The 15,578-nt window shown below is 41.5% G+C and overlaps 1 protein-coding gene across 7 annotated transcripts; it reads right to left on the minus strand.

The window, feature by feature from the left end:
- Nucleotides 1-2,275: 2,275 nt before the first annotated feature.
- On the minus strand, nucleotides 2,276-14,964 carry LOC116180372 (mitogen-activated protein kinase kinase kinase kinase 5). 7 transcript variants are annotated; one of them, XM_031500330.1, is made up of 18 exons: nucleotides 14,728-14,964; nucleotides 14,467-14,680; nucleotides 14,186-14,418; nucleotides 13,875-14,138; nucleotides 13,720-13,827; nucleotides 13,546-13,672; nucleotides 11,500-11,647; nucleotides 11,306-11,356; nucleotides 10,426-10,464; nucleotides 10,169-10,210; nucleotides 9,799-10,019; nucleotides 9,573-9,736; nucleotides 6,443-6,647; nucleotides 6,121-6,389; nucleotides 5,929-6,073; nucleotides 5,657-5,881; nucleotides 2,723-2,849; nucleotides 2,276-2,673 (listed from the first exon to the last, which is right to left on the minus strand). In XM_031500330.1, the coding sequence occupies exons 1-18, from the start codon at nucleotides 14,830-14,832 to the stop codon at nucleotides 2,574-2,576; spliced, it is 2,787 nt and encodes a 928-aa protein (XP_031356190.1). In that variant the 5' UTR covers nucleotides 14,833-14,964; the 3' UTR covers nucleotides 2,276-2,573. The 7 variants fall into 7 exon arrangements, with proteins under 7 accessions (XP_031356190.1, XP_031356189.1, XP_031356192.1 ...); XM_031500329.1 differs by having other exon boundaries at nucleotides 11,500-11,650; XM_031500332.1 differs by lacking the exon at nucleotides 11,306-11,356 and having other exon boundaries at nucleotides 11,500-11,650.
- Nucleotides 14,965-15,578: the final 614 nt, after the last annotated feature.

The raw sequence follows: 15,578 nt of genomic DNA on the forward strand, positions 1-15,578 counted from the left end.
ACGCAAAATTCTTAAAAAATGCGCTAACAAAAAATAACGACCGGATCCCCTCCACATGACTGATTTCTTCTTTACAAACAACTAGTCCGAAACGGGACACACGAAACACCCCCCAGGATAGGCCCCGTAATTTTAAGAATGTCGTATCAAAACGTACCCACTTATTCATGCACTCCTGGGAAGAGGTGAATTAACAAAACGTTAAAGTCATATACTCTGCCCCCCCTGTCCCTGCTCCCACTACATTTTCGAGAACCACTGCAGTTTTGTCCGTTGGTCTGGACCCACTTCTACGTTTTTAAACTACTTTACCCTCCAATATTTACATTTAAAGAGAAACTAAACATTTGAAGATCATAATACCGGTGGTCTAGGGAGTATGGAATACCTCCCAGAGAGGGATAAAAATAAAATAAAAATAAAATAAGACCTCTGATTTTAAGTGAGGACGAGACGAAAAATAACACCAACAAATGGGGTGGACACAGAATAACCCCCCCCCCCCAAGAAATGTCTTATATGAACTTTTACGAACACAATCGAATTTCCTCTCGAACAACATGTTAGCGGTCTAAGTTCATGCCATGATTATGAAGATGTAAACATTTTGAATGGAAGAGAGGCAAGGGAAGGATGGAATACACCCCAGCGAAAACCCCTGCCCAGGCAAGATCTATTATTTTTTAAGAGAGGAGGGAAAATAGTACCAATAAGAAATCTGCTGGGTACGGATCACTCTCCAAGAAAGGTCATACTTTTAAAAGACCTCCATCGAATTCCTGGGGGCATTCTTATGATCATGGGATCCCTAGGTGCTATGTTTCCTCGTCCTCTCTTAAAAAATAAGAGGGCTTCCCTACCTATAGGCGTTTTGGCTGGGAGGTATTCCATACCCCCGGTACTACATTCTCCAATTACACGTGTCGTACATGCCCCGCCCCCCATACACGTGGTTGGTAATGTAGTACCGCTACCAAAGAGTAGAGTACTCTTTGCCGCTACTTACTGGGGGTATCGATACCCCCTGGAATTCGAATGGGCTCTTTTAAAATATAAGACCGTTCCTGGAGTGTTGGAAAATGTAATACTGAATTGCCTTAGAATTTGATGAGGCTCTTTTAAAAATATAAGATCTTTCCCGGAGAGTATTCCATGGACAGGAAGAAGTGCAAGGGCCAGGGCGTCGATTCCCGAAGATGTGTTTTGTTCACATCGACTGACCTTGATGTGAACGTCAATGCCACTGCATTCTCGAATCTACCACATCGAGCGAAAAGTTGATCGAACGCAACGACTGGTCTAGACCACTCGTTGCGTGAAAGTCATGCGCAGTTGCAGCTACAGGACGGACTTGCAGCTGTTTTGCTATAGAGGTTATTCAGTGCCCTAACCTATAAATTCACATATTTTCTGTGAAATAAAACATGGAATTGTTCGAGGATTTTCTGGTTATTAATAGCAGTATCCATAATGCAAAAACAAAACAAAATACAAAACTGACAAATGACAGTTCAATTCTTGTCTGTGATTGGTTAGCGCATAAAGTTTGTCCACGATTCGGGAATGCAGCTAAACTTGAACTTATCTCTATCGTATACGATCATGACGTCATGGCAGCCGGTCACATCACATGCACATCACGGAGCATATCGACTAACTTCGGGAATCGATGCCCAGGATGGAGGTAGGGGTTTATTCTTACATTATTGCCATGTATTATAACCCCATCTATCAATACAAATTAAAATAATAGACAAATATGTTTTACATATACACAGTGCGTCAAAATTATTGCAAGAAAAAGTCGAGTTGATACTTTTTCGCTTATATTTATTTAAAATACATACTTTAACAAATCACATAATGCGAATTAACGACCAAGTCATAATGCCGTACAAAACTAGTGCAATTTTCTAATACAATATTACAGAAACTTAATAGCTGTCGGTGTGTGATGTACAAAACTGTAAAAAAAGAGTTTATACAATAATTAAGTCCTAAATTGGCATCTTGGTCCTACGATACTGTTGGAAACATAAATATATATACTTCTTTTTTTCTGGTATGCATCAATATTTATTAACAATATACAATATGTACATTATATTCATAAACATTTACTGAATTAGTAATTACTTAAAACACAGCCGAAATGCTGTTGACTATACAAAATCAAATACAGAAATTTATGAATTGCCAACATGCATTCTTAATATCAATCGGGGGGGACTAAGACAGGTATGTACAAACGTTTGTGCCCAACACCACCATTTCGTTTACAAAAAATATTCTTCATCAAGACATTCTTCTGTGCTTCATTAACAGCAATATATTTTTGATTATATTTCATTATTATTAAAAAAAATATTCAACTACGACTTTTTAATTAGATGTTCTCTCTTCGCTAGCTCCTATCTATACATACTTTTTTTTTGATGAGGTATATTTGCACATATTGTAGACTCGATCTCTGTATTCGTGGTGTTACAGTAAACTTACCCACTAAAATAAGTTACCTTAACCTAACTTTCTACAAGGAATTTGATTCCGAGCGTTTTGATTCGTTCGCGCGCTCAGTAACTAGCTTCGTGTCCCGCTAAAATGTACAAGTCGTGCCCCTCCTCGGCGGTCAGCGTGCCGGAATGCACCAGGTTGCTCTCCAGCACGAGCACCCTAAAAAAGAAGACGCCTTAGTTTCCTTCGGCGCAAGCGCGCGACTGACTTATCCGATCCCAGCAGCTTGTAAGTCCTCGACTGGTCGATCACGTCCTGCGTGATGTCGCCGTTCTTAAACGAACGGCCCAGCACGCCGTGCTTGTGGAAGGCAAGCACACTGTCGGGTAGACATACTGAAACGCGACAAAAAAAAAAGTGAACAATCCGGAGAGGAATTGATGTGGCTCGATGAGCTTTCCAATCACTGCGTGGATTATGGACGGGAAGGGAGGTAGGTGCACAACCTTTTGTCAAGATCTTTCATTAAAATACCATGAAGGCATACCCAGACAATTTGGGCCCCGCCCCCTCCACCACCACCACCACCACAAGTCTGATGCTGTACAGGGTGGCCAAATAAGAACGCGAGGTACTGTATCTGGGAACCTGTCCATCGTAGAGGCTTGCGGTAAAAAAAATATTACTAAAACGGCCAAGAGAAAAACCTGGAAAATAGTTTTAAGTTTCTGCAATGGCCGCTAGGGGGCGTAACTGCAATCTGGAATCTAAACAAGTGATTTTTCTGTGAATTCCGCCATATTAATCTAAGAAAAAAATGTCCGGTCTTTGAAGTTGACTATAATCTGAAACTTTTTTGTTTGACAATTTTTCCCGTATCTCTAAAAATGAAGTGGTGGGGGGTATTCAAAGGTTTCCGTAAAGAACACCCTGTATCTTCGAAACGACTGAGCCGATTTTAACAAACTCAAAAAAATTAAATGCGTTGGTTTGATTTTTTTTTCATGAAATAGTAGCTAAATGATGCCTAAACAAGCTCGCGAAAACCGCATCTCCTCTTGTTCCTAACCTAAAATTGCAAAGAAAATTTTATACCCTCAAAATTTTATTTTTTTAAGCTAATTTTTTCGGAATTATTTTTATTATATAATTTGTGGCCCTAAGGTGGATCGATTTAAAAAAGGAAGCTTTTAATGCCGCCGTAAATGCTCGAAATGCTGGCGATCACGATATAAAAAAAAATATATATATATATCTCAAGATATCGAGATGCTGTTTTCGCGAACTTGTTAGGCATCATTTAGCAACTTTTTCATGAAAAAAAATCGGACCAATGCATTTAATTTTTTTGAGAAAATTAACCATATCTGTCGGAATGTCGAAAAAAGCCCTCAAGCGGTGATATGTGAAACCAACAAAACTTCAAATAGTATAATATTTGTAGCTGAAGAATAGCTCTTTTGAACTATCCCGAGTTTGTTGAAATCGGATCAGCCGTTTCGAAGATACAGGGTGTTCTTTACGGAAACCTTTGAATACTCCCCACCACTTCATTTTTAGAGATACAGGAAAAATTGTCAAACAAAAATTGTTCAGATTATCGTCAACTTCAAAGACCGGACATTTTTTTGTTAGGTTAATATAGCGGAATTCACAAAACATCACCTTTTTAGATTCCAGATTGCAGTTACGCCCCCTAGCGGCCATTGCAGAAACTTAAAAATATTTCATTTCAATTCAATCAAATATCGCTGGCGCCTGCTAGCCACTCATTCACATCTAATTTTTGCAATATCAGTTATGTTTGCCTTTAATAGAAGCATCTGTGATTAAAATTTCAAAAAGATATCTCGATAAATAACATTTGATATTGCGCCAGTTTAATTGTCAAAATTTTCCTTGGCTCAGGTGCTAGAGCTATACGCTACCGAACGCAAAAAGAACGAACTTAATATCTCGAAAACTGAAGGAGTAGTCAAGGTCTCGGACAGACGGACGGACAGAGATAGTGGCTGCAATAGCGCACCCAACTTCGTTGAAAAATGCGCTAAAAAGCAAGTGAGATTAAAGATATACACAGGACAGGAATGGTCATGTAAGGATAGGGATAGGATAAGGATAGAGACGACAGAAGAGTGCATGCGAAAAGAGGAGAGGGTATGAAAGTGCAATAGAAAATAAAAGACAGTAGAGGGCATGTGAGTAACAAAATGAGAATAAAGAAGCAGGAAAAGGCTGAACAGGCAGGAGAGAGAAGAAAAAAAAACGTGGGTTGAGACGTAGAGAGCAAGAAAGGACAGAAGATGGTTTAGTAGAGGTAGAGAGGGCATAAGATGTAAATAGAAGATGGTAGGTGAGAATAAAAGAAGACACATGAGAACAATAGTGGGTTGAAAAGTTCAGGCGACGATAGAGAATAGACGATTGCCCATGAAGGTAGGAAAGAGCTGCAAAAGGCAGGTCAGAAGAAGACAGAAGAGGGAAAGCTTATATGAGGTGAAGGGAAAAGGGAAGGAGGGGATAGAAGGTGGCAGAGGGCAAAAGAATACATGTGTGTGTGAGTAACCAATTTCCTTCCTTGTGGTCAAAACCGATGTGCGCATGCGCAGCACAATTTCCGTATTTGTGGTTGCCCCTTCGGAAAGGGGTCTGGGCAAGCGGCTCTGCCCAGGTGAGACCGCATTTCCGCACTACTCGTAGGCATTGTATGGACGATAATTCGAACAAACCCTTTATGGGCTCCTCGTCAGAGAGGACTAAAAATCACGATAAGAGGTCGAGGAGGAGGGCAATAGTTGGTGGAAATTAATTCCTTTCGTTGAGACCTTTCATTAGAATACCATGAAAGATTACGCTAGTCCCCCCCCCCCCAATACAATGAGAGATAAAATTAATTTTAACCCCCCCTCCCCCTCCGCGACCCTGTCGCTCACAGATCTCGAAGAAGAGTCGCACGGGAAAGTTATAGTTTGCACAAACCAATTTATTTCGATGAGACCTTTCATTAGAAATACCATGAAGGGTAGAACATTGTTTACCCCCCCCCCCCCCCCCAATTTCCTAAAGTTTAACTTGGCATCACTAAAGGCATGCGCTAAAAATTGCTTTAAGATCGGCGTAAAATAGTAGGTGAGAACATACAAGTACATGAGGGGAAAGGGGGAAAGGACCAAAGAGGGCGGCACAAGAGTTTCGAGCTTACCGATACTCTCAATTCTAAAATCGAACTTCAGCTCCGAAATTTGCTTCTTCGCGTTCCGAACGCGCCCCTGCGGCGTCACGATCTTAACCAGATTGTCGTAGCAAATCAAAATCGCGTCCTTCTCCAGCTGCGTGACGTCGACGACGTTCAGATTTTCCCGTTTCGGTATCACCGTCGCCGTGCCGTCCATGTCCTGCAGCTCGTCGGAGTGAAACCAGCTGGAGCCTGCGCAAAACGTTACGGAGGACTAATAAGGGATCGGTAATGCTCACCCGAATTCATGTTGATTAAGTCGAGCTTGTACCTGTTCGGCTGATAGGCCTGCTTGACGGAGACGCAGACGACGGGGTACTCGAGCTCGGGCGTGATTATCATCTCGAACACGTTCAGAGGATTCGGCAGGCTGCATTCGACGTGCTGAAAGCGGGCGTGAGATCAGTGCGAACACGTGCCACCGCGTTTACCTTGAGTAGCATGAACTTGTTGAGGGGGTCGTACCACTGCATTAGGTAGATGCCGGTGGGCGTGGCGCCACATAAATACTTATAACCGTTGTAGGGATTCCTCGATACGCAACAGCGTATCGTCCCTCGAGTGTCAGGTACACGTGTAGTCAGTGCGAATTTGCGCGGTACGAACCGTTCGGGTATTCTGTTCATGTGCAAGCTAAACCTGTGAGATTGTTTATTTTGTAATGCTAAAAGGTCGTGTCTGTAAAGGTGTGGCGTTTTACCTGCGAGACGACAATGAGAATACACACCGTTAAAAGTCCGAACGGCCTCTTACCCGTAAGCGTCATAAGTACATCCTTAATGACATACATCCAAACCGTTCGTCTGTTGTACAATTGATCTATGCACGTTTCGTGCAGTTCGTTTAGATTTAAATTGTAAATTCCCTCCTCCGCTCCGAGCAGTATGTGCTGATCTCTGGTGTCCGGATGAATCCATGATGCGGTACAATGAATCCGTAGTGGACAACCGTTAAATACCTGCAAAAGTTATGTGAGCATAAAAGGCTACGGTACACTTTTTTCATATGGCAAACACAAACAGCTCGTCACCAAAACCCAAAGTCGCTTTTGGATTTGGTCAAATTGCATCCCTTGTGGTGATCGTCTAAGAGAAGAGGGAGAGGATTACAAAAAATCTAATGAAAAAGGGACGTACAAAGAAAACAAGAAATTGAGGCGGCGACAATGCTGGAGGAGGTACTGAGGAGAATGGAGACACAAGGTAAAAAAACAAGGGTCAAAAAAATATCAAAGGGAAAAGAGCAAGAAAGAGGATTCAATGGTCCTCCGAAAATGACCATAACTTGTGAGGAAGAGTTCTAGCATAATCTGCTTCCGGTACTGGGGGGTAATCACCTCCCCTCGACCCCGATTCCAACTTGAAAAACGAATCTTCCTATTTACCCATGACAATATCATGGCTGGGGTGAATGTTCAAAGCCCCCAGAACCCCGGCGGTAAGTTTTTTCCCAAAACGTTTCGCTCTCCCCCCCCCCCCACACTTGATATTTTTTTAAGAAAAACCTTTCCATTTTTCGTTTCTGCGGAAGTGTTACATCATGACTGTGTAGTGTTCAAAGTATTTTGGGGTGACAGAATCCCCCCCCCCCCAGGAAAAGATGGTCCTCTGACGAAAGTGACCATACCTGGGAGTGAGAGGTGTTGGATACTGTTTCAAGGCGAGCCCAGCAATGGTCAATAACCCCCCCCCCCCGACCCTGCCGCTACATTTTTGTCCAAAATATTGAGCACACTGTAGATTTTTTAAGGAAGACCTTTATGCGGAGATATATCCCACCTCTCCCCTCCCCCACCCTGGTCAACAACATCATGAGTGTGTTGTGAGGTGTTTCAAACATTTTGGGGGACATATCATCAAAGCACGGGGGGGGGGGGGGGGGAGGCTACGGAAAGCAATAGAAGATGCCTTCGCGTTCTGGGATAATCTTTCGAGATAAGCCCATCAATTCTTCCAAAATACCTCCCAGTGTTACATTTTTTCGAAAACGTTTAAACACTTTCACCCCTGTTGATATTGTTTTAAGGAGGACCCCATTTTTCCCATTCTGTGGATATATGTTACCCTAGACAATATCGAAGAATTTTTGAGGAACAGCAAAGCACCGGGGGTCTGGTGGGTATACCCCCCAGCAATGGAAAAGGCGATGATCCTCCCTCGAAAATGACCATCACTGTGGGTGAGAGTTCTAGGATAATCAGTCCATCAATGCTTCCCCTGCTGGAATACCCCCCGGTGGTAAATTTTTCCCCAAAACGTTTAGCACTGGTCTGGAATACCCCCCCCCCTCCATCCCGGAATTCGATGGGGCTCTTTTAAAAATATAAGATCTTTGGTACTATTTTTCCTCTTGTCCTCTGTTAAAAAATAAGGTATTCCATGGCTAGGCGTTCTAACACCCCCCCCCCGCTCCTCGTACTACTTTTGTAGTATGTTGTTGGAAAATGTAGTACCATGTTCCAACAATATACTACAAAAGTAGTACCGGAGGGTCTGGGGGATATTCCGTGTGGTGGGTGCTCCCTAGGAATTCAATGGCCCTCTTTTAAAAGATTCCGTAGATACCTGGATACTATTTATCCTATTTCAAATAACAAGAGGTGTTCCCTATCTACTTGTAGGCGTTTTCATTGGGAGGTATTCCATACCCCCGGTACTACATTCTCCAACAATTCTGTCTTCCATCCCCTAGACAAGTGTTGTTGTAGAATATAGTTCTGGGGGATATGGAATACCATACCAATTCGATGGGGCTGTTTTAAACATGTAAGACCTTTCCTGGAGAGTGTTCCGTACCCATCAGATACCTTGGTACTATTTTTCCTCTCGTCCTCTCTTAAAAAATACGTGGTTTCCTTCACCGGGGGGCCCCCAGAGCTACATTTTTTTCCAAAACGTTTAGCACTTTCACTCCTCCTGATATTACGTAGTATGGAATACCCCCCAGCAATGGAAGATGTGATGCGAAAATGACCATAACTGTGAGTGAGTTCTAGGATAATCTTTCGAGGTAAGCCCACCAATGCTTCCGTTACTGGGAGGTTTGGAATACCTCCCTCCCTCCCTGGAATTCGATGGGGCTCTTTTAAAAACATAAGATCTTTCCTGGAGAGTATTATCGTACCCACCAGATACCTTGGTACTATTTTTCCCCTTGTCCTCTATTAAAAAATTCTACTCCCGGAGGGTCTGGGGGATATTCCATCTGGTGGGTGCTCCCCAGTAATTCAGTGGCCCTCTGTTAAAAGTATGACCTTTCCCCATAGAGCATTCTGTAGATACCTGGGTACTATTTTCCCTCTCATCCTCTCTTAAAAAATAAGACATCTCCCTTAATACCCCCCCCCCCAGAGCTACATTTTTGCCAAAACGTTTAGCACTTTCACTCCTCTTGATATTTTTTTAAGGAAGACCTTCGATTTTTCTGTTTGTGCGGCGAGTGTGCGAGATGTTCCAAGTATTTTGAAGGACATTGTAACACCGGGGAGTCGGGGGATGCCATACCCCCCCCCCAGCTATGGAAGATGCGATGGTCCTCTCTCGAAGACCTTTCCATTTTTCCGTTTCTACAACGGTATGTCACATTCCCTAGGCAATACCATGAGTTATGACTGTTAAATGTTCAAAGTATTTTGGAGGCCAGTGTAGCACTGAGGGGGGGGGAGGTATTCCATCGGTTTTCCTCAAAGGAATAGAAGAAAACTTACGTAAAAAACGAGAACACTAGAATAGTGGAGAAAAGCTGAAATTTGATTGCATCGTGCCAGTTATCGGGCAATAGTCTGTTGCTTACCGCAATGAGGCTAAAATTCGGGCCTGCACATTGTAAGGGTAGGCACAAACTGCGCCAAAAATGTATAAATCGAAAGACGCTTTTTACCCACCTTTGAAAAACAAGCCCCCATGTGTACTTTAGGCGTGGGCGGCAGACCGTTGCTAGGCGGTCTCGGTGGCGTATGCCGCCTACGATGCTTCCTCATCGGCGGAACCGGCGGACAGGCGACCAAATCGGGGGCGCTACTGTCATGATTACTGCTCTCGTCGGTTCCTGCAAACATTTCGCGTTCGTCAACTGTTTCGCCTCGCCCCCCCCCCAACGCGCGACGGTACCATTCAAATTCCTCCCGTTTCGTCCGCTATCGCTAAGAGATCGCTGCCGCTGTCCGGCGATGTTCATCGAATTGACTAGTCCAAATATCTCGTCGACGGACGAGTGCCTTCGCGGAGATCCATTTATGGCGCTATCACTATTCGTGGGGCTAGACGGAATGGTATGTACGTCGCACGTCGTGCGTATGTTCGACTCGACGTCCTGGACCGGTAGCGTCGCCCTAAACATGTAGGTCTTATGAACTAAATGATCGGCACGAGATCGAAAAGCATGCGCTTCAAATCAAAAGCAACAAGCTCTAACTTAACGCTACAGTGTCCAATATAACGACAAAAAAATGAAATAATAGACGCATTGTTATCAACTTACTGCTGCGTGTAGGAGTCCGAAGGTTGGTATTTGTAAGCTCCCCTATAATGAATACCAAAATAATCAAACGAAGAAGCCTCACGGCAGTTCTCCACCACCACCACCCTTCCAACGTTCCCCCAATTAAGTAAAACAAAAAAGCGTTACAAACAAGATGTGCAGAATTGAATGCTAGGGAGTTGGTTAGTTGTTTTTTTTAACAATAGCAATGCATGGCAGATAAAGACAGACCAAAATAAAAACGTTACGACATTTACCTCAACAATAACTCTTCGTCTATGTACTGCAACAGACTCCTAAACAATTGAAAATAATAAATAAATTAGGCTAAAAAGTAAATGAAAGCCGAAATTAGATTTTCAAATTAAACTACCAACTAAGGAGGTTAATTGAATCACGTCAATGAGGTTATTTAAGCTCTCTCGCAATGATATACAGGCTGTCCCGTTGCACCAATCAAAAATATTTTTTATTATAAATACAGCAAAATCTTCACTTAGACATCGGAGAACGTGACAGGATTTTACAATTTAATTATGATGCTGCAGTGTTGCCATATTGGAGACAAACCTTTGACAACATGGTGATAAAGTCTCTAAATATAGAAAGTACCGCAATCCATTGGGCCCATGAGTTAGAGAGAGAACGCATGATTTTTGCCCAAAAATGGCGGGAGTTACCAGATTCTAGTAACTTTAATGTTAGGAGATATCTGTATATATTTTTATAAAACATGACAGTACTATGAAGTTAGGTTATAAAAAATTACAGCTATTTAGATTTTATTTGTCAATTTTTTTAAGTTGGCAGCAAATTTGCCCAAAAATGGCGGATGATTGCGGTACTTTCTATATCTAGTGACTTTACATGGTGAAATTGTGGAGCGCCCTCTCTGGAACCGTGGCTGAATCTCCTACTGTGCCGACATCAGCGAGACGAATTAAATGACCTCATCGATTTGTATTAATATAAATCGTTACTTGGTTAAAAGTCTCGTTCTACCTACGTACAAACTAAAAAGACGCAGCGTTTTAGACATAAATCGAAATCGCAATTTAAGTCTAAAACGTTTCGTTAGAACGAACGAGAGTTGCATGTTAATCTAAATTCGTAAAACGAAAACACACGTCTCTCTACCTTAGCGACATTTTCAAAATTTGCGTCCCCGTCATGGCACGCCTTTCCGAACTTTAAAGAAAAGAAACACGTCTTTAAAGTCTCAAATTAGAAGGAGAACAAAAATTAATAATAATAATAATCGATGGATGCACGAGACACAAGCAAAGCACACAATCGAGACTCAAATTGATTTTTGCGTCGAGCATACTCACTTTTCTCGATTTAACGAGTCGAAAGCGTTGCCGATCCCGCACTTTTGATTCTTGTGCTCGGCGCAATTGTGAACGGTCGTCACGTTGTTCATAATGTCCATTATGTCCCAGACCTTCGACTGGTCACCAACGCCATCGTTGGAGGGACCTACTTAAACAGTCAGTTGAGATGTCCAACCGATTGAGAGTGAGACCAGGGTTTTTTGGTTCAGTACCGACGAAGTACAGATTTCTACAGTGGGTTTTGAAGTTATAGTTGCACTGTTGGAAATTAAACCACACATTGCGCATGTGCGCTCTATTGTTTTTTAGTAGTGCGCGCTATACTGCCAAAATTTTAAGAAATTCAACCTTCATGCGTTGGTTCTCAACCAGTGGGCCAGGGTGGTTCGTTAAAAATAATAGGTACTACTATTTCGTCTTAAGTTATGCGAAAAATTACAAAATGATAAAATTTTCATATCTTTCCCACGGAAAAATCGAAGAAAAAATTTTTCAAAAATCGTCGCTTTTTGACGTTATCTTATATACGTGGATTGCAAAAATATCAAAATCTCATTAAGAAAAATGCACCGTTTTGGTCATACGGGCAAATTTTCATTTTGCGAATTTTGCATACTTTACAAAAAAAATTAATAATTATGAATTTCAAGGTATTCAAGCGGTTGGCACGGCGAACGAAAGAAGAAGGATGGGACTATCGTATCATAGCCATAAAAAGTTGAAAAGCGTCTCCGAACTACGACGCCAAAGTGAAAATTAAAAATCTAATCAAAATGGGCACTTGTCGGTGATATTCTTTGGATTTTTTGCTACTAAACGATTACTTTAGAAACAATCTCCAATATATATAGAACGCCGTTTTAACATTTAATGTGCAACAATACTATAATCATAAAGTAAAGTTTTGCCCGAATTTCTATTATCTTAATGATAAAATTAAATAATTAATTTTATCTTAATGATAATTTCAAATCATTTTTTTTATCTTGCTGATAATGAAAAAATAATTATTTTTATCTTGTTGATAATTTAAATTTTGCTATTTAAAATTATCAACAAGATAAAAAAAATTATTTAAAATTATCATTATGATAAAAATATTTATTTTATTTTATCAAATATGAATTATTTTTATCAAGATAATAAAAAAGAATATTTTTATCTTGTAGATAATTTCATTTTGCCTATTTAAAATTATCTTAATGATAAGTTTATACAAACTATTTCAATTTATCTTGTAGATAAATATAAATAGAAGAATCAAAATTATCTACAAGATAAAAAATATTCATTTTTATTATGTTATTGATAAAAATAAATCATATTTGATAAAATAAAATAATTATTTTTATCATAATGATAATTTTAAATAATTTTTTTATCTTGATAATTTTAAATAGCAAAATTTAAATTATGAACAAGATCAATTTAATTCTTCCGCCATTTACGATTAACTTAGATAATTTTAAATGGCCACCTTTGCAAGTCATAGCGAGATGGCAATACGCTGTTTTATAGGGAAAAAGAGAGAAAGGCAGCGCACGACGCCATTTAATTTTATCTCAGATAATTTTAAATGGCGGAATGGAATTAAAATTATCAACAAGATAAAAAAAATGATTTTAAATTATCATTAAGATAAAATTAATTATTTCAGTTTATCATTAAGATAATAGAAATTGATGTTAGCATTAAACAAAGGAAACATGAATCATTTTAGATTATTTCTTTCAAAAATGCGATACAATGTCCAGTGTGAGGCGAAGCTGAGCTATGGACCGTTACAAACCAGAGCGAGGCGAGGCGGCGAAGCCGCCGGAGCCGGGCGTATGTCTTATCAAAGTCAAAAAATCTTAAGAGAAGAAGCAACTATACAGTTCATAGGAGAATCCGAAAAATACTCAAGCTTGCAGTGTCAAAAGGTTGAGAACCACTGGCTTAGTAAATACAGGAATCTGTAATTTCGTGGGTACTGTCCCCTATTGGTTGATTAAAAAACAAACCAATATCGAACCTTTTATTATCTAATTAGAAATTACTTACCCGCCCTCTGCAGAGTATTATTCGCTTCGTCGATACTTTCAATATCGTCCGATGAATGCGTGACATGTCGCATTTTCGGACGGGAGGTCAGTCGTGACGCGATACGCTGCGGTACATTCGGAACCGACTACAAGACAAGCCAATTAGATCTCGCTTAATCTATCGATAACTCACCCCGTCCTCGTCCGGCTCCAAATCCGTAAACATGTGCGAGGGATTGCTCACTTTCTGTAACAGTTCGAGCACGAGACGACGATGCATGTCTCCTTGGAAAAACGCGTGCTAAAAGTCACCCACTATAAATATGTACACGAGTGGTCCCCGTTTACCTGTAACAATTTCTCAGCGGTGGGCCGCTTCTTCGGATTCTTCGTAAGCGCGACCTTAACGAAATTGTGAAACGTCGGACTCCACTTGTCCTTGTCCTTCAGCGTCGGCGGCTTAAAACCGCTCTTCGACATTAAAAACAGGGCGCGCATCGGATGCAGGTCGAACATGGGCGGTTGGAGTTCAGCCAGCTCGATCGCGGTAATCCCGATCGCCCATATGTCGCACAGCTGATTATAGCCGCCCTTTCTCTCGACGGCCGCCACCTGAAATTCGCCGATTAATCTCGATTAAGCACGTCGCAGGTGCGTACTTCGGGCGCCATCCAGTAGGGAGTGCCGATGAACGATTTTCGTTTATTGATCGTTGCGGTGATCTGGGCCGACACGCCGAAATCGGCCAATTTCACGTCCCCCGTCTCCGTGAGTAGAATGTTCGCGCCTTTGATGTCCCGGTGCATCTTTCCCATCGTGTGCAGGTACATCAGCCCCATCAGCGTCTCGCGACACATGTACGCGATCTGCAGCTCAGTCAGCGGACCGGTAACTATAAACCCTTCGATTTGGTACGAAAAGCAATGCACAAACGCCTTACTATGATAGATATCCTGCAAAGATCCCCCGCCACAGTACTCCATGCAAATCCACAGCTTGTCCCTTCGTAAATAGCTTCCGTAATAAGCGATTATGTTAGAATGCCGACAGTCTTTCATCATTAGAATTTCCTGCTGTATCGTGCCGAAATCGTCGCCCGGCTCCAATTTAATCACCTTAATCGCTGCCAGGTCGTTGGTGGACAATCGTTTCGCCTGCGTCAAGTGCGTTAACTCTAAATAGGACAAAAATATGGCCTTACCTTGTATACATCACCATAAGTTCCACTCCCAATTCTTTGTATCAGCTCGTATTCGTCTTGAGGATTCCTCCTCGAAATATCGGAGCTGAGAACACCTTGTGCCATCGTTTACAAATAATTACGTTAATAAATTACATCGTAATTAGTGGAATTTAATTTAAATAAAACTAATTTAATGTTTACGTGAATTTGACAGACGATCTTTCAATCCGCCATTTTAATTTTTTTATTAGTGGCAGTGGCTCATGTTGCGGCCACAATGGGCATGTACAGTGTATGTCAACTTGAGACGTCCCATTGCACCTTTCTTAACGCATCAACTCTTTCGAGCCTTTCACGCACCCTTCGAACTTATTTACGATTTCTTCACTCCTTCCTCTAGTCATATTCAGGCCTTCTTCGAGTCGTCCTCGCGCTGTCTTCCTGTCATAATCACAACTAACTATTCTAAGTGAGTGATGCCTGGTCGGGTTCCCCTGTGAATTGATAGATAGTCTTTTTCACGTTTCCATCAGGTTTTCTTCACACCTTCAAATCTTCTTCACCCCTTTCGAAACTGCCTCACACCTCCTTAGTATCTTTTCGCATATTCTTCACGCCTCCCTAGAACGACAAGCCTCTCCAAACCTAATTCTCGCTTTCTTCACGCCTTCATCACATCTCTTTATCCCTCTGTCTGGTCTTCTTCTAGTCCCCTTTTTTTCACGCTTGCTCCGGAAAGGGCGCCTCCCGCCTCCTCAAGAGCTTTCGTCACGCCTCCCTTGATCTTCTTCATAGCTCTTTCGAAACTACCTCACTACTCCTTCGAGCTTTCTTCAAGCCTTATTCACGTCTCCTTACAAACCGCATCT

The sequence above is a fragment of the Photinus pyralis genome, unplaced genomic scaffold (genome assembly GCF_008802855.1).
Source record: "Photinus pyralis isolate 1611_PpyrPB1 unplaced genomic scaffold, Ppyr1.3 Ppyr1.4_LG9, whole genome shotgun sequence".
Lineage (NCBI taxonomy): Eukaryota > Metazoa > Arthropoda > Insecta > Coleoptera > Lampyridae > Photinus > Photinus pyralis.